This window comes from Onychomys torridus, chromosome X (assembly GCF_903995425.1).
Source record: "Onychomys torridus chromosome X, mOncTor1.1, whole genome shotgun sequence".
NCBI lineage: Eukaryota > Metazoa > Chordata > Mammalia > Rodentia > Cricetidae > Onychomys > Onychomys torridus.
The window spans coordinates 33,146,831-33,173,352 of NC_050466.1; the positions used below are offsets into that span (position 1 = coordinate 33,146,831).

A 26,522-nucleotide genomic window follows, 5' to 3' on the forward strand; every position below is an offset into this window, starting at 1 on the left:
GTCTGAGCTGTGTGACTCTACCTCAAAAAAAAAAAAGTTAAAATAAAATAAATCTGGGAGAAATCCCTTATAAAATAGCTCCTGGATGCTAAACATGAACTCTCTTTATCTCTTTCCCGGGTTGGACAAATCTTTGAGTGAGCGGGATGAAAACTTACATGGATTTCCATGGGTATTGCTGGCCTGCAGCAGCCACCTATTGGCGGCGGGTGCACCAGAAGATGACCAGAAGGAGCCACAGGGGCAAGTGGAATGCTGGGCATAGGAACTACTTAGCGCCTTTGCTTGGGGACTCAGAGGGAGAGGCTGTTGTCCTGGCAGCTTTTGGCTAAACCTCCACTCCAGCCACCTCTTGTCTTGTCTAGGACTTAGTGGGTTCCGCGGCGCCATTGACTAGCTAGGACATCCGGACGTCCGTGAATCGACAGCAGTTGAGTGGCAAGCTGCCGTGCGGCCTCGGGGTCCTCCATGCTCCCAGAGTCAAGCCTAAGTTTTATTGCTGAGGGTAGAAGGAGTGCGGGATAGTTTGGAACCCCATGAGGGGGCTGGAACAACTACAACAGAACCCACCAGGTGCCAAAGGAGGGGAGAAAAAGCAATCTCAGAACGGGTAAACACGCTCACACGCGCCAAAACGGCAAGCAGATACTAAAACCACGGATTCCGCGGCGCTCAGCGCTGCAGCTTCTTGCGCTGCTTAACTTTCGCTGTATTTCTGTACTTCACTGTGGTATTTCTTCAGGGCTGATCTAAAAACTGAGTTTTGCGAGGACGATCGCAAAGTCTCAAGGCGTTGTTAGAATCTTGTGGCCTTATTCTCATGACTTGGGTTTATTTTCGGTTTTTGGAGGGGAGGGGTGAGAGGGCAGTATGGTAGAGTCTTCCCGGGTCTGCAAAACTGCGGAGGAAAAGATAGTCAAAAAGATTTTACAGACCAAGATTTTCTTTTCAGGATTTTTTTTTTTTTTTTTAAACACGGCAGATAACGTGGATAGTTTCAGTGCGCACTTAAAACTACTATTAGGACCTACAATTTTTTCTATTAATATCCTCATAACCAGTGGTCAGGACTGAAAGTTTGCCGGCTTGTCAGATGTGACTGAACTCGCGTCTAAATCCTCGGATAGATCGTTCATACAGTTCCCTAGTCCTTGGGGTGAGATGCTTTCTTTGGGCTTTTAAGGTTCGGCTTGGTGGGTCCGTTTGTTTGGATTCCTGCACATAAACATTAATTTTCCTACATAAATACCAGAAGATTCCAGCGCTGGAAGATGAAAGATGAATTTGTGACAGGTCCTCTGAAGAAAAATGGCAACAGCTTTCTTTATTAAACTCCTTTTGCTACATCAGCATATTAAGAGAGCCAGTTGAATATTGATGAATTCTTTGAGGCTGAGTAATATGGCTCCAGGCCCAAGAAAGCAAGGGAGGGCAGGCTTAAGGATTTACTCAAGTGAACAATCTTCAAATAGTTTTTTAAAGATGGTGTCTCAAGGATTTTCTTAGGACATCTGTAGCAAGCCCTGCTCTGGAAATGGCTTCTCACGTATTAGGCCCTTCCTGACCGAGTGTGATAAAAATCACCTTAAAAAGTGGCCTGAAGATCATTTTGGGATTAAAAGGGGGACACAGCTCATCAACCAGAATGTTAGGGAACTTCCAACCGGAGAGTCGAAGATTTCTCACGGGGGCAACTCGGAACCAGAAAGAAAATGCACATCGTGTATCTCCCACCCCCACCTTCACTTTTAAAATGCTGTTTTAAAGCAGTTATTTTCTGGAAAATTATATGTAATTTTTTTCTTTCAATTTTTTTCCAAGTAACAGTTAGAAATTACCTTGATAAATAATTATAGCTAGTGAAGGAGGAAAGGTTGCAGCAGCAATTTGAAGAGTCTTAGGTGCAGCTGGGAAAAATAAATATGCCTTAGACTTGAAACATTCAACCAGAGATACACTCATCAAGGCATTTGAAATAATTTGGGGGAAAATATTTTTTCTTGGAAACAATTGTTGACTGGGTCTTTGAATATTAGGGAGTCAAGTTCAAATAACACTTTTTTTTTAATTACAAAGAAAATTTCTAGACATTGGGATTTTTTATTTTAAATAGGAATTTTTTATGATATGTGGGTTTTGTGTGTGTGTGTGTGTGTGTGTGTGTGTGTGTGTGTGTAAAAAGGCCTTGAGTTAGAGAAACAGGACTTTCCTTAAGTTGTAAATATCCAGAAATCTTCAGAAAGATAAAATCAGGATACAGTTACAGATTTAACAGAAAGAAAACAACTGGAAGTTTCTACTGTGTTGTGGGTAAAGACCCCCACCTCCAGAGTTCAAGCAAAAGCTAAGAGGAATAATAACTCTATAACTATCTGATTAAACTAAAATGATAGTGCCCGTTGGTAATTTCTATCTTACTTTATAAACTCCATTATGAATGATTTAAATAAACTGTTTCTTGAAAATCTTAGAACTTGAAGGGAATTTTGAATCTGCATTTCTCCCACCACCATGATCTCAGCAGAGAAACGAATTAGTACATTTTCCCTTTCTGCCAAGGAGGAGTGCAGTAAGTCACTGATGCTTGTGTCTTTTGATCTCAAGATTTCTTTTCTCTCTCCAAAGATGCACACAGTCACTGCCTTGAATGGCTGCACACTTTTATTGTCTTAATTATTTCTGGATTTCTGCCCATGAAATGGAAAGCTATTTCAGATGACAGAACCGACTGATCAACCTTCACACAAAAGAGGCCCACAGTGAAGGAAGTAGGAGGACCTTAGTGTCCCTGTGTGACTGCTCTATCAGGGGTTGTGATTTGCTCTCTGGTTAGTGTAACAAGAGGCCCTTGGAGACAGAAAACCTGTGTACATTCAAATAGAGGCAGTTAGTTCCCAACTGGACACTTGTACCACTTTCCTGGAATCCCAGCTAATTAGGAAAAAGAGAAGGAAGAAGAAACACTCTAAAGTCTATCAATGTCACCCGGCCAAATGTGTTCAGGGAGGCGGAAGTGCATTTGGACAGTTGGCCTGTTACACCATTTATATAAAAACATTAAAGAAAACAAAACAAATCTCAAACAACAACAACAACAACAAACAGCCTCAAAGGAACAAGCCCACACAGTGACTGGAAATCCCATTAAAAGCGCAGTGGTCTGGCAAGCCTGAATGACCTCACTTTCTGAGTCTGGCTCTGGAGGGATCAAACTCCTGGGGGCAAATTTTATCTCACTAAGTAGAGGGGTGAAGAGGGACCAGGAAGTAGAAGGCTCCTGAAGGATGTTATCTCTGTTTAAAATGGACTCGCGGACGTGTGTTTTTCAAAGCTTGGCTTACTTTGTTTAAAATGGACACACAGATAGGTGTTTTTCAAAGCCTGGCTTACTTTGTTTAAAATGGACACACAGATATGTGTTTTTCAAAGCCTGGTTTACTTCGTTGCAACAGAAGAGGGGGAAAACATTTCCCTGTGCTGATAGTACAGACTTATCCAGAATTGACTCTGAGTTCTGTTCTGTCTCCATAACATTAAATGTTTGCATTAAAAAAATAATAAAAAGACAGGGTGTGGTGAATCCTGCCTGTAATCCTAGCACTCCAGAGACTGAAACAGAGGTCAGGGCCAGCCTGGATTACATGAAACCTTGTCTAAAATAAAATAAAATAAATAAGACTTAGTTGGTAGGGTTTCTAGGTCCAGTGGAGTATGTCATTTCTTTTACTTCCCATCTCTAAAAAGAATTCTTTTCCTCCTTTTTCCTTTCTTCCTTCCTCCCTCCCTCCCTCCCCTTCCTCCCTCCTCTTCCTCTTCCTCTCTCTCTCTCTCTCTCTCTCTCTCTCTCTCTCTCTCTCTCTCTCTGTCTCTGTCTCTGTCTCTCTCTCTCTGTGTCTCACTTTCTTTTTTTAAAAGCAGTTCTGAGGATCAAACATAGGGCCTTGTGCTTAGGCAAGCATTCTGCCACTGACCTACAGCTCCAGCTCTGGAGATAATTACTGGACTGTTAGGTGAGGTTGGAGGGCGCAGTTGTCAGGGACCAGAGTAAAGCCCATCTGTTGGTATGAGAAAGGAAATAGAGACCTAGAATCAAGATTTCTGTTTTCAGACAAGGTCTCATGTAGCCAGGCTAGCCTCAAACTCCTAATCTTCTGACCTCACCCTCCCAAGTGTCAGCACAAGAGAAAGAAGGGGAGAGGAAAATAAGGACTTTCCTTTCCATTGTAACATTTGTCCTCAAGTACAGCCAGCCAATGGCTCATCACAGTGAACTTTCCAGAAGTCTGGACATCTTTCACCTGAATTCTGCCTCTCTTTCAGTGGTTCTAAGTGATTCCTGGAAAACAATTTTTGCACAAAAATCTCATAACCATAAAGGTTTATTCTTGAATATGGCACTCAAGGCCCTGCCTAACCAGACACAACCTACTCCTATGGATGCACTTCTTCCTACCCTTCGGGAGCACCCTCTTGATACTTCTGTGCTGAGATACCTGTACCTCACACTTCCTCATCCTTCAAGGCCCATCACCAATGCCACTTCTTCCTGGAAGCTTCCCTGGGTGTCCTTAATCCTCCATTTTCACAGCATTTGATCAAGCTACACCACCGGACTGGCTTTGCTAGCAGACAAAAAGCTCCTAGAGGGTCAGGACGTGTTCCACTATTATTTTCTTCACGCTTTGTGCAGTAACTTGCCTCAGCTGGTGTCCAGTTCTTATTTGTTGAATGAGTGCATGCCTGAGAATGTCAGAGAGAACCGAACAGAGTGACACTGTGGTAGTGTGCTGATTCTGAAGACAATGCTTAACAGCCTTAGTTTCTTTGGTAGAGACTGACAGCTGCTTACCCCAGTCTACTGTGATGGCATACCCGAAGTCTACCTGGCACTGACATTTGGAGCACATTAAACACAAATAATGTGGAATTAATTTGGTTTTAGGTTAGCTGGTCCGAACTCTAAACTTTCTCCTCAAAGCCCATCCCTATGTGTTGAGCTAGGAAGTTTGAAGCTGAACCTTGTAGGGGGATGAGGATTGGGGTGCAGTGGAGGAAAGTCTTTTCAGAGGCCCAATAGTGGAGGAGAACTAAAAGGAGATGGACTTTGCTGGGTGAGGACTGCTGTGGATGAAAGAGTTGGAGAATGTCGTGCAGGTCACATTGGGAGGAACTGGAAGTAGAGGAAATCACCTCTCTCTCTCTCTCTCTCTCTCTCTCTCTCTCTCCCTCTTTTTCATCTTTATGTAGCCTAGATTGGCCTCAGTTTTGTTTTGTTGGTGGGGATGATCTTGAACTTTGATCCTCCTGCCTCAGTCTCCAGAGTGCTGGGATTTTGTGTGTAGCACTACACCCACTTTCTGCAGTGCTGAGGATCAACCCCAGAGCCTCAAGTATGCTAGGCAAGCACTCTAGCCCATGAACTATATTCCTAACCCTGGAAAAGGAGTTTTGGCTTTAGTCAGAGACAGTATAGGGCTTTAAAGGGCCTTGTGTAGGGAGGGTTGTGATATCACAAAACAGTTTTTAACCAATTCACCTAACTTAAATGGCAGCCCTCTGACATACAAATATAGCAAAAGCCACATCCATCTTATGTGGGATATCCTAGTCTCCATTGCACAAAAGGGAAATTGTTATTTGGAATGAGAAAAAGGAGAAAAATCTATGCTGTTATGACTGTGTATCAAGAGATATGTCAAATTCCTCCATGGCATGTTCAGTATCACTTGTCAACTTGACAGGATCTACAGTCACCTAAGACACAAGGCCAGCAGCATGTCCCATTATCTAGATTAGGTCAGCCTCTGAACATCTGACTATGTAGAGTAGGTTCACTGAAGTGGGAAGATCTATTGTAACTGTGTGAAGGACCGTATTGTGGGCTGGGCTCTTAGACTGAAGAAAGAGGAAAGAGGGCTGACTACTGAGCTTCATGCTCTCTCCTTCCTGACTGTGGGGCTGATGGAAAGAGTGACCTCAAGATCCTGCAACCACGAACTACTTCCTTGAAACGATAAACTGTTACCTAAAATGAAGTCTTTCTGTCTTTCAATTTTATTTTATTTTTATTTGTGTGTGCCATGTATTTATTGTATGCCATGTGTGTATTAAGTGCCGTCAGAAACCAGAAGAAGTGTTGGATCCCCTGGAGCTGAAGTTCCACGTAGTTGTGAGGCGCCTTAATGTGAGTACTGGGAACCAAACTTAGGTTCTCTGGAAGAGCAGTCCTTGCTCTTAACCATTTAGCCATCTCTCCAAGTCACTCTTTCTTTGAATTGCTTTCCTCAAGGCATTCGATCATAGCAACCAAAAGGTAGCTAAGTGGTGGTCCGCCCCTCCCCCAACCCTCTTCCTTCATCTTCTTTTCAACCCTCCCTTCTCTCCTGCATGTGAACACCAGAAGTCCCAACTAGGGCTTGATTTTCATTGACTTTTAAAGTTAATTGATGAACTTATCAAAAGTATGTTTTACAATGCCAGTAAATATAAGGCAAGAAGAAGAAGCAGAAGCAGAAGCAGAAGCAGAAGCAGAAGCAGAAGCAGAAGCAGAAGCAGAAGCAGAAGCAGAAGCAGAAGAAGAAGAAGAAGAAGAAGAAGAAGAAGAAGAAGAAGAAGAAGAAGAAGAAGAAGAAAGAAGGAAAAGAAAAAGAATGGCTCCCAGTGCGGATTTGAAAGGACAGAGGAATGCAAACACTCACTGTTTGGACTGAGCCTAACTGCTTTTGGTGGTGGCACAGCTTCCCAATGGAGAGTGCTCCTTTTCACAGGCAAATTGAAAATATCGTCATCAAATATTTTCACGAAGTGAAAACAATATTGGAAGTAACTTGGGCAGCCAGGATCTTCCACACACTTTCTATATAACCTGAATATCCTTAATTAATTAATTAATTAATTAATATTTATTTATTTATTTATTTATTTATTTATTTAGGTTTTTCGAGACAGGGTTTCTCTGTGTAGCTTTGCGCCTTTCCTGGGACTCACTTGGTAGCCCAGGCTGGCCTCAAACTCACAGAGATCCACCAAGCTCTGCCTCCAGGCACATCTCTCATCATTGAAGAGTGATTTTTCAGAGTGGAGCAAAGGCTAAGGCAATGAACTAAGAAATGAAGAGCTGGGGATGGAGCTCAGCGGTAGGGTACTTGCCTAGCATATGAAAGGCTATGGATTCCATTTCCAGCACCACAAAAGAAAAATAATTACTAAACATGAAATGTAAATGAGAATTAATCCCATAACAACACAAGAGTTTTATAGAGTTGCCGTTTTCATTGAGACGGGGTTTCATGTGGCTCAGGCTAGTCTTGAACTCTCAGTGTAGTTGAGGATGGTCTTGAACTTCTGGTTCTCCTACCTCTACCTCCAGAGGACCAGAATTATAGGCATGCACCACCACTTCTGGTTTACGTGGTGCTGTGGATCATATTCAAGTCTCCTGTTGTAAGCCAGGCAAGTATTCTGCCAATGGAGCCACAGACTCGGCCCTGAGATTACTTTATTACTTTATTTTGATTGTAGGCTATACATTATTATTGGTGAAATTATTAAGGCCACTCCACGTAGTTAAAAGGGAGGTTTATTTTGTGGGCTAACTTACAAATGAAGGGGTAGGTTGCAGGGTCTGGCAAAGGTATAGCGCAGTCCGGCGGTGTTCTCTGGAGAACTCTGCTCGGTCTACCTCCTGCGTCCAGCGACCCGGAACCAAGAGCGCGACCTCCTCTTGATCCTTGGTCTTCTGCTCCCTCCTCTGCCCCGCCTTGTGGGCATGATCATTACCAAAGCCTCAATAGGGGTTGGAACTTCCAGGCCAATGCTGGGATGGCTATCCACTACACATAATTCCAGGGAGTTGGTGTGGAATGACATGGAAGCTTACTTCTACATCAATTTATTCTTAAACTATTGATCCTCTCTTACCCAGGAGATGGACTCTAATTTCTCTTTATTCCTTACCCTGGTTTTCCTTGTGTTTTGTCATGCAAATGGAGCTTAAAACCCAGATGGGGTCAGTGAGGTGGCTAAGAGGGTAAAGGCACTTGCCACCAGCTCAGGATCTGAGTGTGCTCTGTCTAAGCCACCAGACAGGACTGAGAGAACTGACACCAGAGAGTTGTCCTATGACCTCTACACGTGAACTGGAGCATACTAGAAGCCCCCTATACAAACAAATAAAACCAAATAAATGTAATTTAAAAAATTGTTTAAAATGAAAATGGACATCATTTAGAAAGTAAACTTTTTTTTTTCTTTTCAGATTGTGTTTCACATTGTAGGCCAGGCTGCTCTGAACTCACTGTGTTGTCCAGGTTGGCTCCAAACTTACAATAACATCCCTTCCTCAGCCTCTGAATGTTTTTAAAATGATGTATGTGTGTTGAAGTTGTATAAAGAGCTCAAAATATTTTGGCTTGCCGGGTGGTGGTGGCGCATGTCTTTAATCTCAGCACTCAGGAGTCAGAGCCAGGCAGATCTCTGTGAGTTCGAGGCCAGTCTGGTCTACAAAGCGAGATCCAGGACAGGCACCAAAACTAAACAGAGAAACCCTGTCTCAAAAAAAACAAAAACAATTTTTTTTTTTGTCTTTTTGTTTGTTTTAAGACAACGTCTTCCTATGTAGCCCAGGCTGAACTTGAACTCATAATTCTCCTCTTAAGTACTGGATTCCCAGGCGTATAATACAAAACATAACTTTTCAAAGAGTGATTGATACACATAAATAGGTATTTGGCTAAAAGTAAAAGAACATTAAAGTACCTTGAAAAGCAAATCATTTCTGTTAGTGTGGTATGTATGACAGAGTTAAAACAGCACTGACCATATCTTGGGTGATTTCAGTATCCTCCCAGTAACTGGAGAACATAGGTGCATTCAAACAGCTGCATTTCTACACAGCTGTCAAGGAATCTCTTTATGCACCTTTACATAAAAAAGTTAGCATTTGCTTCTCGGCCCCAGCTAGCTATTCCCCTTTGCCTGTCAGAGAACAGGTACAAATAAATGCTGAGAAAGCACAAGGCAGTGGACACGCCTGTCACTCCTCTCCTGGTACCTCACTTAGCTCTCCTTTGAGCACACCACCTGCCCATGCCATAGTAGCCCCTCTCAGCTACCAGTGTTTAACATGGCCATGGAATTCATGCATGGGTCTTCAGGTAAACCACACATGCTTCACCAATGGCCAAAGTAGATGGTTTGAATTGTATAAGAAAAAATTAAAGCATGAAGTAGGAAGCAATGGGAAGCATGGTTTTATTACATATATAAATCAATAAGTCTCTCAGCCTTAGATACTGGGTAATGTGGGATGTATAAATATTTATTATACACACACACACACACACAAACACACGCATGCATGCACACACGCACACACAAATGAACAGATAGATACGCAAGCATGTTAGAATCATCCTTTGGTATCCATAGGGGTTTAGTTCTAGCACTCCACCCCTCACTGGTGGCAAAACCTTTAGATGTTCAAGTCTATGTAAAATAGCATAGTTTTTGCATATAACTTATGTACTCATCTTGAATACTTAAAATAATCTCGAATATTTATTTATAATTTTTCCAGAATTATATTTATTTATTATGCATGTGTGAGTGTGTGGTGTGTGCACACCACACACACAACACCACACACACACATGTACACACACACACCACTAGAGTGGAAGTCAGAGAACAGCTTTGTGGACTGTGTTATCTCCTATTACATGAGTCCTGGGGTTTGAACTCAGATCATCAGGTAGCAAGTGCCTTCGCTGCTGAGCCATCTCACTGCCTTATAATTCTTTTTTTTTTCTGAGACAGGGTTTCTCTGTAGCTTTGGAGCCTGTCCTGGAACTTGCTCTGTAGACCAGGCTGGCCTCGAACTCACAGAGATCCGCTTGGCTCTGCCTCCCAAGTGCTGGGATTAAAGGCATGTGCTACCACGGCCTGGCTGCCTTGTAAATCTTAATGCGATGTGAACAGTTGTTATACTACATCATTTAAGGAATGATGAAGAACAATAAAAGGAATTTCTGGGTTGAATTCAAGAATGTGTAGTCTGCGGGTACAGTTGGAGATTGTATGTGGATCCTTACCTGATCACTTGAAACTGAATTAATTTAGAAGATTGTTAACCTGCTCGACAGTGGAGGCACATGCCTTTCTTTAATCCTAGCACCTGGGAGGCAGAGGAAGATGGATCTCTGAGTTCTAAAATAGCCTGGTGTACAGAGTTCCAGGACAACCAGAGCTATACAGAGAAACTATGTCTTCAAAACATAAAAAAAAAAAAAACCTCAGTTTGAAAAGAATATATGTATGTGACACCAGAGTAAAGTTGAGCCATCTTAAGTCAGGACTTGCTGGGATATCCAAGTAACTGACTGGTACACAGGAAGAAAATGTTCAATATCCATTCATTTTAGCACAGTCTTTAGAATTACCTGTATGTTTTCTATGTGGCGTACATACAGTAGCCATGTATACATACTGGGTGTGGTGGTGGACACCTTTAATCCCAGCACTCAGGTACAGTTGGAGATTGTATGTAGATCCCTATCGATCACTTGAATCCGAATTAATTTAGAAGATTGCTAGCCTGCTGGACGGTGATGGCACATGCCTTTCTTTAATCCCAGCACCTAGGGAGCAGAGACAGGCAGATCTCTGTGAGTTCAAGGCCAGCCTGGTCTACAGAGCAAGTTCCTGTACAGCCAGGGAGGGCTATACCGAGAAACTGTCTCAAAAACAAACAAACAAACAACAAACAAACAAACAAAAAAGATTGCTAGCTTGATGAGAATTACATTAGAGGATGCTTTGGGTTTGTGTTTGGTAATGCCAAAGATTGATTCCAGGACAAGCACTTTACCACTGAGTTCTGGCCCTAGGTCCATATAAGAAGATTGTTCAATAGATATATATTGAATTATATATATAATAGATATATAAAATTATTATGGGTAAAATTAGAAACAACCTGGCTGTGTCTACCCAATGCCATTTTATGTAGCTTGATTTCTATTTTTTAAATATATTTATTTTATTTTTTCCATACGGATATTTGTGTTTTAATTTTACATATCAGCCATGGGTTCCCCTGTCCTCCCCCGTCCTGCCCCGGCCCCCAGGGGAGTCTTTGCCCTGGAGGAGAGGGGAATGGGGGAGGGGCTGGGGGTGAAGGATTGATTTCTATTTTATGCTTTTCTTTCAATTTCAAATGAAGACCAATGTCTTTTTACAAAGTAAATAGAGGCTTCCTGGATAATGATTTTTACCAATCCTCAATCGATATTGCGACTTTTGCAGCTTGTAGGACTTATTTTCCTCACAAGAAGGAAAACATACCAACTGAGGCAAAGATGCACCAGTGACAGAGAGTGTACTTTTCACCCAGTCAGTTTCTTGACATACGTATTTATGTGAATAAATTGAAGTGCTGTGTTTACATAAATGCATGAATCAACTGAAGGATGCTGTATTTGTGGAGTTTGCCCATGTAATCAGATGGAGAGGATGGTAGGGGCCTGTATGATGGTTTCCAGTAGCCCCTGCCCCCTGATAGTCCCACACTGTGGAGTCCCTCCCCTAGCATATGGATAGGCTCTAGAGCAGTGGTTCTCAATCTTCCTAATACTTCAGCCCTTTAATACAGTTCCTCATGTTGTGATGATCCTCAACCATGAAATTCTGTTTGTTGTTACTCCATAAGTGTAATTTTGTTACTGCTATGAATTATAATGTAAATAGCTGTGTTTTCCAATGGTGCTGGAGGTCATGACCCACAGGTTGAGAATAAGTGATCTAGAGGCTCCTTTGATAGGTAGAACGTGGCAGAAATTAAAGGCTGTTCTGAGATTGGCAAGCGAATTCCAACATGGCCCTCCTGCCTTTGCATCCTCTTCCCTTCTCTGCTCTTTTTCAGGAACTGCTGTATGAGGAAACCCGAGGACACTCGGACAGCTTATGGATAGGGTCTCAAGACAGGACTGAGTCTCCTGCCAACAACAATTTGGGTGAACTTGGAAGCAGATTCTGCAGCTCTGGGTAAGGGTTGAGATGGCTGTGGCTGCCTCCTATAGCTTGCCTCTGGAGACCCTGAGCCAGGGGCACCTGGCTAAGTCTTCCCCAGATTCCTGACTCACACAACCAGGGCTTGGTGTTTGGGATAATAATGTAATCATTTTTGTAACTATATAGCTCAAGTGAGTTTAGAAGCTACATTTTGACCTCATTTGTTGAAACAGCCATAGAAAATCACAGAACTGAAACTCTGTACTTCTCTCTCTCTTTGAGAATAAACAGCTATAATTATAGTTTAAACAGGACATTGTAGAAATCTGTCATAGGGATTAACACTAATTAGAAGCAACAGGCATTTTGTGAAGTTTAGCCTTCATCTTACAATAAACATTCGTTTCTTGATAACATACTTTTTAATGAATTGTGTGTGTGTGTGTGTGTGTGTGTGTGTGTGTGTACAGTTTAAGCTAGCGTTTGATCAGATTTATTGGTTGAGGGAGAGAGGAACAGGAGTATTTATATACACCTCAAAAACGGGTTACAGGGCCAATGACATGGTTCAGAGGGTAAAGGCTCTTGCCACCAAGCCACATGATGGAAGGAGAAAAGTCACTTCATAACATTGTTCTCTGACCTCCATTCACATGCTGTGTCACACATGTACACACACACACACTAAAAATGTAATAAAAAGATCTTATACATTAAAATTAATAAGATATTTACCCTTAGCATTTATGTGTGTGTGTGTGTGTGTGTGTGTGTGTGTGTGTGTGTGTGTGTGTGTGTGTACTTTACACAATTAAAAATATGGTTTGGTCAAAAACTAAATAAACAATATTTAAAAATATGGCTTTCTGTTATTGGACTCTGAGAACAATTTTTTCATAGTGCTGAGAGATTGAACCCAGGGCCCTGCACACACTGTGCTTCCTTGGCCCAACAACAAAACAACTGCACATAACTGTGAGTCTCCTTATATGGGTGAAACATCTCATTACAGCTCTAATTTTTAAAGATCTGACAAGCAATTATCCTAACAAACGGTGCAGACATTTTTGGCTTTTCTAGAAATTGAAAGGTGAACATTCTCATTTCCTTAATGGCAACAAAGCATTTCTTACTATTATTACAAACATGCCGAACACTATGTTATGGACTTTATAAATCACGTCACCTTAAAAGTCAACTGAGCATTACCACATTAAAGAAGGAAAACATTCTTTTGGAGTGGTGTATCACAAGGCAACTAAATTACTCAACTAAAAACTCAGGGCTTAGGGGTTAGAGACATGACCTAATGTTAAGATACCTCTTTGCTCTTCCAGAGCTACATCTCAGTTCCTATTTCCTATTAATTATTTCAAACATTGATTAATTATATTGGGTTGTCAAGTTATATAAAATATGATTACTGCTCAGCAGTTCTTTGCATACATGTTTTCTTTTATTATTTGAGAATTTTATGCATGTATACAATAAGTTTTTTTTAAATCAAATCTACTCCTCCTGCCTCCTTCCAGTGTCTCCCATACCTCCTCATCACTTTTCACTTCCATCTTCATTTACTATTTTTTTAAACCTGTGTGTCCATTTAGTGATGCCAGTATGTGTGGGGGTAGCACCGTCCACTGGAGTGTTGGGGGTGTTGCACATCATAACTGACTACATGCATAGGACCCATGCAAGATCAAGCCAGCTAGATTTCCAGCATGAAGTGGGGAGGGGTCACCAAGACCCACTCATAGCTGAAGAGCTATTGGCTGTTGATAGCTGCTGGAGAAGGGAGAGCCAGTTCTCTTTGCCATTCTCTTTACCTAGAATGGCCTTCTCCTTCATCCTAATTCAATGAAACTACCTTTCATATAAGATCCTCCTCAACTGTCCCCAGCTTCAGGAATTGTGGGCTTACTTCATCTTGGTTTTTATCCATGGCCCTGGTGACTAGAACTGATCTGGTTTCCTTTCCAGTCTTTCCACACATCCTTCTGTGGTCACTTCTGTCATCTTTGAAATTTTTTTCTTTTATTTTTACCGCGTTGTTTCCCATCATCATCTGTCCCTTTGTCCTTGCCTCCACTGTATTGGAATAGACTGCTGGCACTTTCATCAGTGACCTGGGCCCTGGTCCTCATATCTTTGTGCATATCCATTCTCTGGCCTTGACTAGCCTTTGCAGCCTCTAACTCTGTAGGCATCTTTCCTTGGTCCTATCAATCAGTGTGGTAGTTTTGTCAACCATCAAATTCCCAACATCTAATGCAGTGATTGTCATACAAGACAACTGTAATAAATATTTGTTGTATTCATACCTTACTTCCAGGGATTGCTACCTGGCATTTTATCAAAAAGGGCTAGAGATACCAAGATGAATCTCTGTTCCTTTGACTACCATAGTTGAACTTCTTTTCTTGATGATTTCCTTTCAAACATGTATTTGTCTGTTAAAGCACTCCACCTTTATCAATGAGAAAAAATGTGCCAAAACATTGTGTCCTTTTCAGTTCAACATTTATTTTTAATATATTTAACTATGCGTAGATGTGAGTGTGTGTGTTTCAGATAGTCTCACTATGTAGATCATATTAGTCTGAACTTGTAGCATCCCTCATGCCTCTGCTAAGTCCAGTTTTCTCATTTTTGAAGAGGGTGTGACAAAAACACATCTTTCCTAAGGTTGTAGTCAGGGTTAAATGAGATGTTTCTACTCTCTGGAATATTTGCTCTCCAGACTTTTTCCCTGCCCTCACATCCAAGACATAGTTCAAATGGCAAGACCTCAGAGGCCTGGTCCTTTCCCAGTTTCCCATGTCACTTTGTTTGAAGTTCTTCATAACATTTGTCACTATCTGAATTTATCTTTATTTACTTATTTGCTTACTAGCTACGTGACCTCAATTTCAGAGTCCCTTTCTTCTCACTCCCATTTCCTTGGTATCCAGAGCCAGGTCTGCATGGAACTTCACTGCATAATAAATAGTTGTTGACTTATTCACTTCCTCTTGTTGCTCCAAGCCTTGGAGAAAGCTAATGGACAGCCACACTTTGAGGCTGCTTTCTGACAGTTTATATGTTGGGGGTAGAAGGGCTTTTTATCAAAGTACTGTAAGTTTATGATGCAGCTTAGCCTTGGGAACCTAGCCTGGGTGCATTGGAACGTGACTTGTCTGCTTCCCAGAATCACTGGAGACTTGAAGATAACCAGCTCATCCTTTCTATACATAAAAAGTGGTATATCTGGAGATCAAAGGAGGAAGACTTACTGCTAAGCTCGTTGGTGGTAAACAGAGATGGGAAGTGGGGATACAGAGGAAGAGATTCTCCTGGGAAAGGCTTTGGAGAGGAACCTGAAGGGGTGGGAAATCATCTTAGAGAGAAAAACCCAGGCACTGATGACGGCAAATATGTACATTAACTCCTGGTCCATAGATAAAAAGAGATACATGTTTATAAAGCAAAATCATTCAACTGATACTTTAATGCCATCAGAATTTTATTTTTTTTTAAAGATACAAAAATAGTAAACAAAAAAAAAGAAAGAAAGAAAGTTGTAATCAGGTAGATATAAATTGGCCCTTCACAAAATTTCCCCCAAAAAGCCTTAATGGCACTTATTTGGCTGACAGTAGAAAATGCTACACACTAATTCTAGAGAATTTCCAGAAGCCCCCAAATCTGGGCACTACATGGGTTTCCTCATATCATCTGAGTGAACACATTAGTCCCCAGAAATATCAGTGGAGTCAGATGACTACACAAGATGGGCCTCTGAAGACTCTGCCTGGTGATGTGGGCTTAGATGCTCTGTTGATTGAAGACAGAAGGTGGGCAGCTGCAGTTGGATGCTTGGCTAGGCTCCGGCAAGCTGAACACCTGGTAGCCCGTCTCATTCTTCGGGGTCGCACCCATGTTGCTGCTGGCAGTATTCACGGAGTAGGGCTTAGTGAGCCAAGGGGACCGTCGAGGGGCAGCACATGACACGGGGATCACATATCTAGAAGGTGTGCCCTTGGAAATATAGTGAATCTCAGAGCTGTAGATAACGACATCTGGAGAGATGGCCTTGATGCGGATGCCACATTCTGTAACGCGGTAGATAAACTCATAGAAGTGTGGGTAGACATGGTTAGGAGGACAACCCAGACCCAAATGCACCTCATAAAAATGCACATAGACATCATTATTCAGCAGGAAGGGGTGAACCGTGACCATGAACCAATCTGTCGAGCACAGGACATTGACTTGGTTTTGTTCAGAATAGCTGGAGACCATGAAGGTGAGGAAGACCATTGCTCCCAGGAAGCTGAAGAGTTTCATTCTTGCAGCAGGTTGGGTAACAACTCACAGGAGGCGAGAAGGCGTCCAAAAAGGAATTCTAGAACACATAAAAATACAAGAGGCAAGTTATCTTATGGCTTATGTAAAGTTCAAGTATAACTTTTTGAAGCAAAAACAAGAGAAGAAACTTCCATGTGACGCAGAAGTGGATTTTATAATTTCATTGGAGGAACTTGCATGTGAAATATAACTAACATGACTTCTCAGGATTTATTTATTTATTTATTTATTTATTTATTTATTTATTTATTTATTTGACGGTGCTCTACCTCTGAGCTACATGGGCCTGGAATAGTGGCACAAGGCTTCTTTAAGTGGCTTTCTCATGCTTTTCTGGTAGCGTGAGACTCTGCACTCATCAGGATTGGTATCCCATTTGTGTAAGGCCAGCATGAAACCCAAAACAAAACAGTTTTCATGTTAAAAGTTAAGTCAGGCGTGGGAAATAAGTTTCATTCAAACTAGCAACCTAGTCTACCCGAATGGTTGTGATGTCCTCACATAGATTATCCCAACGAGCCCTTCCTTATGACCTTCTTTCTTAGCAAACAAATTGAATTTGGAAGGTGAAGGCGACACTTGGTGAGATAGCAAACTGGATGACCTGAGTTCAATTCCCGGAACTCACAGGGTGAAGGGAGAGACTCCTCAAAGTTGCCCTCTCTGCCCTCCATACATTCACTGTGGCAAACACAAACACACACCTCCCCATAATGAACTATAAAGTTCTCTAAAAAATGAAGGAGAAACTGCATTTTATCTCTGACAATCACATACTGAAATCTGGCTGACTGGCTCAGTGAAATATGAGCAAAAGAATTCAACCGGTATTCCGTCAGTAGTGTTGTAACTCATGATGACCATAAGATTCTCTGATACAATGGGATGTGTTGCAAATCAGAGAAATTTTGGAAAAAACAGCTGGAGCTACATAGTGGACTTTCTCAAAGTAGAAAAATAAAACCAAAAGCAAACAACATTTTGAGCCAGGTGTAGTGGTTTACACTGAAATCCTCACACTTCTGAGGTAGAGGCAGAAGGATTGCCACAAGTTCAAGGCCAGCGTATGCTACAGAGCAAAACCACTTCTCAAAACTGCTCCTCTGGCCGGGCGGTGGCGGCACACTCCTTTAATCCCAGCACTTGGGAGGTAGAGCCATGTGGATCTCTGTGAGTTCGAGGCCAGCCTGGGCAGGCACTAAAACTACACAGAGAAACCCTGTCTCAAAAGACCAAAAACATACCCCTCCAATCATTCTGATCTTAATTTTACATTTTTTTTGTTTTGTTTTTCGAGACAGGGTTTCTCTGTGTATTTACATTTTAAATGCATACTGCATATAAACTACTTAAAAGAAGTACTATATTTTTAAAAAAACTTATTTTGTTTATGCTTTATGTTTAGATCGACCAACTAGCTCCTAAAATCTTTACTTCGGATTCATTTGTGCTTGCTAGCTTTGGGGTTCTTTTTGCTTTGTGCCCTTGCAACGGTAGGAGACACACAGTGGCAGGAGAAAAGAACAGAGCTAGGAAGAACTGTCTGAAAGAGCCGAGCGAGGCAACAAGGGGAGGGGAGGGTGTCATCAAATATTGTCCAATTCAGCTTTCACGTGAAATGTGGAAAAAGCACAAGTGCCTCAGAACCGGAAGGAAATGCATGTGCGTAAGTGTAGGGATTAACTTTTGTTCTCACTAAGTAGTCCCCATACAGATGACCTCATCTTTTGACTAGTATTTATTGAGTGCCTACTATACTCATAGCATCAGGCTAAAAAGCTCCCTAAGACCTTCCCTTTTCCCATCTGTAAACAGGCAGCTCTTTCTCTGCTTTTGCTCTTGACAGATTTGTGGAATTCTTGAGTGGAATGCGTGGTGTGGAGGCCCACTAGAAGGGTGCCCTGTCCTGGACGAAGTGCCAGTTTATGATGCCTGCACTGTCTTTCCTCTCTTCTTAATAACTCTTCATTCTCTCTGTAGTGTTGTGGAGGTGTAAAAAGAAGCCATAGGCAACTTTGCTCTGCTCTTTCTTTATTTTGAAGTGTCACTGCTGGGGCTGGTTGATTTTCCCCTCATAGAGTAACAATAGAGACAGCAGCAGCAATGTGCATGCGCACACACACACACACACACACACACACACACACCACACACACACACACACACACACACACACACCACACATACACACACACACACACACACACACACACACACACACACACAGAGAGAGAGAGAGAGAGAGAGAGAGAGAGAGAGAGAGAGAGAGAGAGGGAGAGGGAGAGGGAGAGGGAGAGGGAGAAGGAGAGGGAGAGGGAGAGGAAGAATCACTCCACTACTGTCGCTTTATTAACTGTGCCCACAGAAAGCCCCTTGTCCTAACTGTACTTTAGAATGGCTTCCTCTCTCCCATCCCTCCCTCCCTTTGTTCTACTCCCCTCTCCCCTTTTGTCCCCCTCCTTTCCTTAACGGATCTCAAAACCTGGGACCATGTGCCCTGAACAAAACATTTCTCATTAGGCAGTTTCTGGAATAGGTCAAGGAAACAATTCTTTCATCCAATTTTTGTTCTCAAGCCCCAAACTGAAGTTTCAATTGAAGGCTATTCTGGTCCAGGAGTTAAGCCATCCATTTCCTCTCCCTTTCCCAAGCATCCCTCATGTAATCCTCCCTCTCCCTTTCTCTCATGAATAATCCAAATAAAGTTACCAAATGCCTACATTCTCCAAGAAACAAGAGAATTGGTCCCCAGGAAACCATCTTCTTGCTTCATACCCACTTTTCAGGTTCTACCACCCTGATTCAGTCTGGAAGACGGGGTTGGTGACGCCACTGTTTCAGCAATCACTGAGTTTAAATCTCCAAACTTGGACAAGATAGAACCCGTTTCCTCCAGTTTTCTTAGAGCCAGTGACAGACTCCCATGTAATCGAAGCAATAAATAAAGATGCCTATGTATGTGACAATATACCTCTGGACTTAGAACAAACTTTAATGAAAGTCAGTGCAAACCATGCTTGAGGTCCCATAGTGCTGAGGGAGAAGGGAAAGGCTAGAGATTAGGAGGAGAGCAGAATGTACTTGACAATGAGCTTGCTAAATCCGAGCCCAATACTTCAAGGCTGTACTTTAGGACTGGCTCCCTTTTGCTGAAGACACATCATCAAAAATACAGCAGCCTCCTTTCCCCAGCTGCCTGCTCTTTGCAGGGACAGGGAGAAACGGTGTGCATATGTACCCATGCTGTACTCATTTGTGCTGGGGAATGGTTAGAAGTCATTCACCAAACAGTGTGAATTCATCACAGGAGCTGGCTTTCCTAACACCTAACTGAGATAGGCCGGCAGCATAGGATCTAGAGCAGGGACAGGGAAGACTTGGGTTACAGGGGCCAAAGGCAGCTGAGTATTTCCAGCTCTAGTTGGAACTGCACACAGCAGTCCAGAAGATGTGGGATGTGAACAGAATTGAAGCTAAACTCTCCAGAAATCTTCAGTGCTGAGGGGCAGTTGGAGACCCAGGAGGAGGGAAATACAAAGACAGGCGCGCTCACCTTGTAACTACTGTCCAGCTTCTGGCAGGCGGGCTTAGAAAACAGGTTTTAGAGTATGGATTACAGGGACTCAGTTGGGCCTTAATTGCAAATTTTCTCTGCGGTGAACTGACATTCATTGGTTGAACCAAACAGGGCTCAACTATGGAACATACTGTCCCGAACCCAGCTATAGTCCAGCCAGGCAAACTCTTCTAACACCTGGATGCAAAATGTTTGTTTTCCTTGCAGTTACTCAGTACAAGGAGCTTTCTGTTTTCTTAACTGTGGTTTATGCATATACATTTCCCACTACTTTTCCTTCTTTTCCCTTCCTCTACCCAAGATCTCCCATATTTGGACTAATCATCGATGAATCCTTTACATTAAAAATTCATGAGGTCACTGCTAGGGAGAACGCTCAGTGGGTAAAACGCTTTTGAGGACCAGATCTCAAGAGGGCAGATTAAAAAGCTGCTTATAGTCCTAGGGGGCCAGGAAGCAGAGCCAGACCAGACAAAATGGCAACCTTCAGGTGCAGTGAGAGATTACAAATGTGTGCCACCATGCCAAGATTTCTACAGGGAATGGATAAAAATGCTGTTTATGAAGTCCGGCACCCATATATTTAAAGTGGTGAACAATAATTTGAATAATAAAATGGATATAGTCTTCCCTCACTATCTATGGAGGGCTGGTTCCAGGAGCCTGTGGGAATGCCCAAATCTGCAGATGCTCAGCTTTCTTATATAAACAGCATACAACCTAGCCCCATCCTCCAGTACACTGTAACTCATCTCTAGCTTACTTATAATACTTGGTATATGTAAGTGCTATGGAAATGGTTGTTAGGTTATACTGTTGGAGAATAATGACAAAAAGTCCCTACATATTCAGTACAGAGCCAATATTTTTCCTCAAATATTATCAATCTGTGAATGTCTCCATGGAATGAAAAGGGTATATTTATATATTTGGAATAATTTATGGGGAATAATGTGATATTATGACATAGTTGGCTCAAATTATTTACTATATCTATTGCTTTATAGTCTTCTGAAACAGTGGTCCTCAACCTGTGGGTCGAGACCCCTTTGGGGAACAAGTGACCCTTTCATAGCTGTCACCTAAGACCATCTGCGTATCAGATATTTCCATGGCGATCCATAACAGTACAAAATAACAGCTACGAAGTAGCAATGGAAATAATTTTCTGGTTGGGGTTCACCACAACATGAAGACCATATTAAGGGGTCACAGCATTAGAAAGGAGAATTAACGTTCTCAAAGTTACAAATAGAACCTGGGGTGAGCAGGAAAGATGAGGCATTGGTTAAAGGCAACAGAGCTTCCTTGAGACTGGAATACTTGTTGCTTGGTTCTGCAATTATAGAGCGTATGTGTGATTTTGTGTGTGCACGTGAAGCCTAGCGGTAGACTTCAGGTAAATTTATCCCTATTGTGCTCTGCCTTATTTAAAAATTGCTAAGAGCAGATTTAATTTTTTTCCTACCATACATCTATGTCTTAAAGGAAAGAGATGGAATATTGGTCAAAATACGGGGCCTTTTAAATTTCAGGCTGCTTTTTTTTTTTAAATTTTTTGAGACAGGGCGCCACTATGTAGGGCTGCCTGGCTTGGAACTCACTCTGTAGACCAGGCTGGCCTCAGACTCACAGATGGGCCTGCCTCTGTCTCCCAAGTGCTGGGATTAAAGGCATGCGCCACCATGTTTGATTAGGAAGCTTTTCAAAAGACACAAAAACTCAAGTGCAAATCAGTTTTGTGGCATTACTGGACAAAGTGAGCAGTTTAACCGAAGTCTCCTGGAGAGAAGGTGGGAATTCTGTCTGCCTATCTCCTCTGATGTCCTTAGAGACATGCAGGAATTCTGCATGGAGAACAGGGAGGGCCATTAGCTAAACATTTCCACATCTGTTTTTGGAACAGTTCGGAGAAAGAGCTTGCTCCATAAGCCCCTGGAAGCTTTCTGGTTCGACAGTTCATTTATTTTTAAAATTCGGTATACTCGTGACAGCAAAGTGATCATTTGTATATTGTTTTCCCAGACTCTTGTTGTCAAAACAAAGGGAAACAGAGAGGAAAAGGAAACTCTAAAAGAACATGCAATTAGCTCAGGGAAATAGAACTGTCAGAGCTTTGATTTGCAACAAAGTTTGCTCATTCTTCTGCAGCTTATTCGAAGAGAAAGGAATTAGAGTCAGAAGAAAGAATCTTCTACAGAACAAGGAGGGGAGAGGGAGGGAGGGAGGGAGACAGACAGACAGAGGGAAAGGCATTTGCATGCTCTGAAAGCTAATTTAGCAGTTCAGGCAGTCACAAGTCTAACTTTGCCTTGTACACCATGTCAAGGGGGGAGAAAAATCAATGTTCTTTCACAGTCAGTTTTAAAGAATTAGTTGGCTAATTGTGTTCCGAGAGAGTGAGACTTGTGATTAATACTAATGATGCTGAAGGTACACTAAACTGAGCTAGAAAATGAAATAATTGCTTTTATGGAACTTGCATTTGCGCTAAAGACCCTGGGATCGGTTCTATTTTGGAACCTTGTGAAACACAAGTTAAAGTAACTGTGCATTATTCACCGTTTTCTGTGGAAGAATTATGAACTGCTAACACTTAACAAAGTCCATTTTCTTCAGAGGGGTTTGAAAACACCTCGACTGGATCCTTTAAAAAGGCGCCATTCAAATTAAACTAAAAAGCAGCCATTAAATATATACATATATACAGTTTTATTCTAAAAGGAACTGCAGGGAGAAAATGGAGCTACAGAAAAGATAAAAGGGGCAAATACTCCTAACTGGCAATTGTTACATTTTTGTTTTTATATACTTCTAATTTGAGGTCAGGAGGTCCATGTATACATATATGACTCAAAGTCATTTCTGGAAAAAAAATGTCAAGGCTTTTTGAAAGCTGTTTTTAATTTTTGATGTTGAATTTGAAAGCAATCAAAGCATTATTTTTGTTTGGGCCATCTGGTTTTGTTCTTATAATCTGTTAAGCTATCAGGCATAGTTTAAATGTCATGGTTCATCTCATACACAAATAAAGGTTGTGAAATAAATAGGAGCCTGGGCTCCTTGTAAGAGAGAGAACTTTTCATTGGACTGGGAATTCAGTTACTAAAAGGTAAGTAGTCCAATATGAAATCAAACCACAATAAGGCTACAAAACAATGGGGAACCATGCCTTAGCTGCACACAAAAATTAAAAAAATAAATACACAAAGCCATACACAAGGGGAAACTGAAAATTTCAGGTCCTGGGAACCCCTTTCTTTCTGCATGGAGAAGCTAAGTTGGTTTAATTTTAAAGTTGAACAAAGGGATGTATTTCATAATTTCCATAAAAATGTAAGGAAAATCCCAAATGCATGCCTCTAATTCAGTTTATGCTTTAATTTAATCATTTATTTCAGATTAATCCCCCCCCCAAAAAAAACCAAACACCATTTGCCACAAAGCCCCAGAGTCCCTTCTCATTTTAAAAAGACAAGCTAGGTTTGTGTCTGTGCAAAGCTCTCAACTCCACAGCAGCCCAGACCACACATTTAACCCTTTAGTAGGCTTTACAAGGTTACTCAAACAAAATAAAGGTCCATTTGCTCGAGATGATTTCAGGGCATTACCCTGGGGAGGGCAGAGAGTTGGATCAGAAGCTCTACCCAGGGCTTCACCACCTCCTTGATACACTTGTGTCAATAAGCAAGGGCTCTAGACAGCTTCCAAAACCCAGCCAGGCACATTCCCTGTTCCCTTTCAAAACTGCGAGCTTTGGGCACAGAGCCTTTAAAGTGGGGTGCATGTATATGGCCTCTTAAGAGTGGCCTACGTCCAAGTCAAACCACGGTTGATTTTATAGACTGTCTGGTTGATTTTTAATGGACCTAACTGGCATGCATCTTTCTCTAACTCAAAGCTACCATGTGTCTCTGCTCTACCCAGAGTGTAGCCACGTGGTATAAGTATATGTATCCTGACTGGGGCCACTTGCCATCTCTTGGCTCCTGAGAGATAAAAAAAGCTTCAGAAGAAAGGTTCTTTTGATAGTGAGGCTGTCAGTCAATTTTAGGGAGCCTACAATTTGGGAGGTGTGTGTGTATATTACAGAAAGTAAAGAAGCTTGGGCCATGGCTGGGACTTGGTGAGAAAAGAAAAGCATTTATGTATATATCTGCATGGGTACATGGGCACACATACATACATTCATTCATTCATACATACATACATACATACATACATACACATGCACCCTTCAAATGAAAGAAAGCCTCAAATCTCTTTCCCATGTGAGTCTGATCCCTACTACCTCTTTTCATTCCTTAATTCCTGGTCTATACCCTTTTCTAACTTAAAATTTTATTTTATTTGTTTGGGTGTTTTACTTGTATGTATGTCTGTGTACCATATGTATGCCTCATGCCCACAGAGGCCATAAGAAGGGTTGAATCCTGTTTAACAAGAGTTACAGTTTTGAGTTCTCAGTGTGGGTGCTGAGAATTGAGCCTGGTCCTGTGGAAGAGCAGCTAGTGCTCTTAACCACTGAGCCATCTTTCCAATCCTCGTAAACTCTTTAAGGTGCACACGAAAGTAGGTAAAGTGCTTGTTTTGCAAGTGTGAGGACCTGAGTTTGATCCCCTGAACCTACGTAAAAAAAGGCAGGCACAGTGTATGTGCTGGTACTTCTAGCTCTAGAGAGGCATGGGTGGGATGGAGGTAGCAATCTCCCAGGAGCTCACTGGCCAGGCAGCTTAAATGAATCCGTGAACTCCAGGTTCAGTGAGACTCTGACTTAAAAAATCAGTTAGAGAGCAATCAAGGAAGATGCCCAACATTGGCCCCTGCCCTCCACACACTTACATGCATGTGCACACACTTGTACACATCCACACATAACCACGGACATGTCTGCACACATTGGACACACACAAATAAAAGGATAACAGAAATCATCACATGTTCCTCTGCCTCCTTGTCTAAACCTTAAGGACCTGAATCTAGTTATGGGCTAGCCCCTTCCCCACACCTTTTCCAATATTTCATTTCAAGGCTTGCAATAGTGGGAAAGCCTTTGTAGCTTGAGAGCCTAGGGCCCTGTCAAGGGTCCTGGCCTGCTCATTGGCTTCCCTGCTCAGCTTGCTGATGACAAGGACTTTATATATTCCTAGCCTGATGGTCCCAATGTTCACTATCCCAAAAGGAAGCAACACTCCTTTCCCTAACTCTGTGATGAATCAACCTCTAAAGAGGACAAAGCAGAAGTATTCCTTGGTTTGGCTTTTACACAGGAGGAAAGAAGAAATTCTCAGGCCCAAACCAGACTGTCTTGGCAATTGAGAGACAGAGTATAATGAGAACCAGAAGCTTCAGGTCCATGGGATACTGAAGAATGATGGGTGCTTGGAAAGGTCTTGCTGAAGTCATTGGGATTACTCAGGCAAATGGGTAGGGCTCTGAGGTCACTTAAAAATTCTCTAAGCTAAAGAAGGAACCATTGCCACAGGCTTCACACTGTTCTTTCTGAAAGCAGATGGACACGTTCACCCCAGATCCAAGCACAGAGGGAGAGACCAGAATACTCCAGAGGTCCTGGGAAACCAGAAGCAAAGTGTGCTGTCTCCCCTTCCCTAAGTTCCCCTGTGGTCAATCTCAGGTTTTGTTTCAGCATTCCCCTTCTAAATACTGTCAAAAGTGTTCACAGTTGAGCCTATCCTCATATAAAGTATAGTGTTTCATTGGCAAATATCACTGTCCATCACTCTTGCCTGTACTTTTTATGAAGCAGTGATTTGAATTTAGGCATGATACTCCTGATTCCAGAAATATCAGCAACTTGGCTTGGTACCCTATTCCTGAAATCACTATTTGGTTAAAATATATACACATGCAAGCACATATGTATACACAATAGGTTGAACCTGTGTGCATTACATATGCTATAGAATATACACACTAAAAATAAATATATAATGTATTTGTTAAAAATAAGTACAAGATAGCTAATACCTTTAATCACAGCACTTTGGAGGAAGAGTCAGTGTGTTTGAGGAAAGCCTGGGCTGCATAATAAATTTCAGGCCAGCCAGGGCTACAGAATGAGACGCTATCTCAATAAAATAAAATAAAATAAAACATATGAAATGATCCTCTATTGTAGTATTATATCTTATAATATATCTACACATATGATATACAATATTATTTTATGAATATCAAAGGGGTAAATTCTCTGCTCCTTGATAATCTTCTCCTCACCAAAGGCAAAAAAAATCTTTTATTTGGAAATTTTTTTTCAAGGGGAGTCTTTACATCCACATCACTCATCTACAAATGTATATGGGCTCAATTGCATCCCTCTCCAAAAGATATGTCGAAATCTTAACTGAGTGTCTCAGAATGAGACCTTATTTGGAAACCTGGTCTCTACAGAGGCAAGGAAGTTAAAATGAGATCATTATGGTGGGCTTTAATCCAATATGACTGATGATGTTCTTATTAAAAGGAGAAATCTGAGCACAGAGACAGACATGGGCAGAGAAAAGATAACATGAAGACACACAGGGAGAAGATGGCCACATGCCTGGAATGAATGATGCATCTGCAATCC

General features: G+C 41.8%; 1 protein-coding gene across 1 annotated transcript; it reads right to left on the reverse strand.

The window, feature by feature from the left end:
- Positions 1-15,813: 15,813 nt before the first annotated feature.
- Positions 15,814-16,335, reverse strand: Plac1 (placenta enriched 1). Its single transcript, XM_036174103.1, has one exon. It carries the CDS (start codon positions 16,333-16,335, stop codon positions 15,814-15,816), a length of 522 nt encoding a protein of 173 aa, XP_036029996.1.
- Positions 16,336-26,522: the final 10,187 nt, after the last annotated feature.

Bases quoted from the DNA above. Each gene is read 5' to 3' on its own strand.
- Plac1 (XM_036174103.1), bottom strand. From the start codon at position 16,335: ATGAAACTCTTCAGCTTCCTGGGAGCAATGGTCTTCCTCACCTTCATG.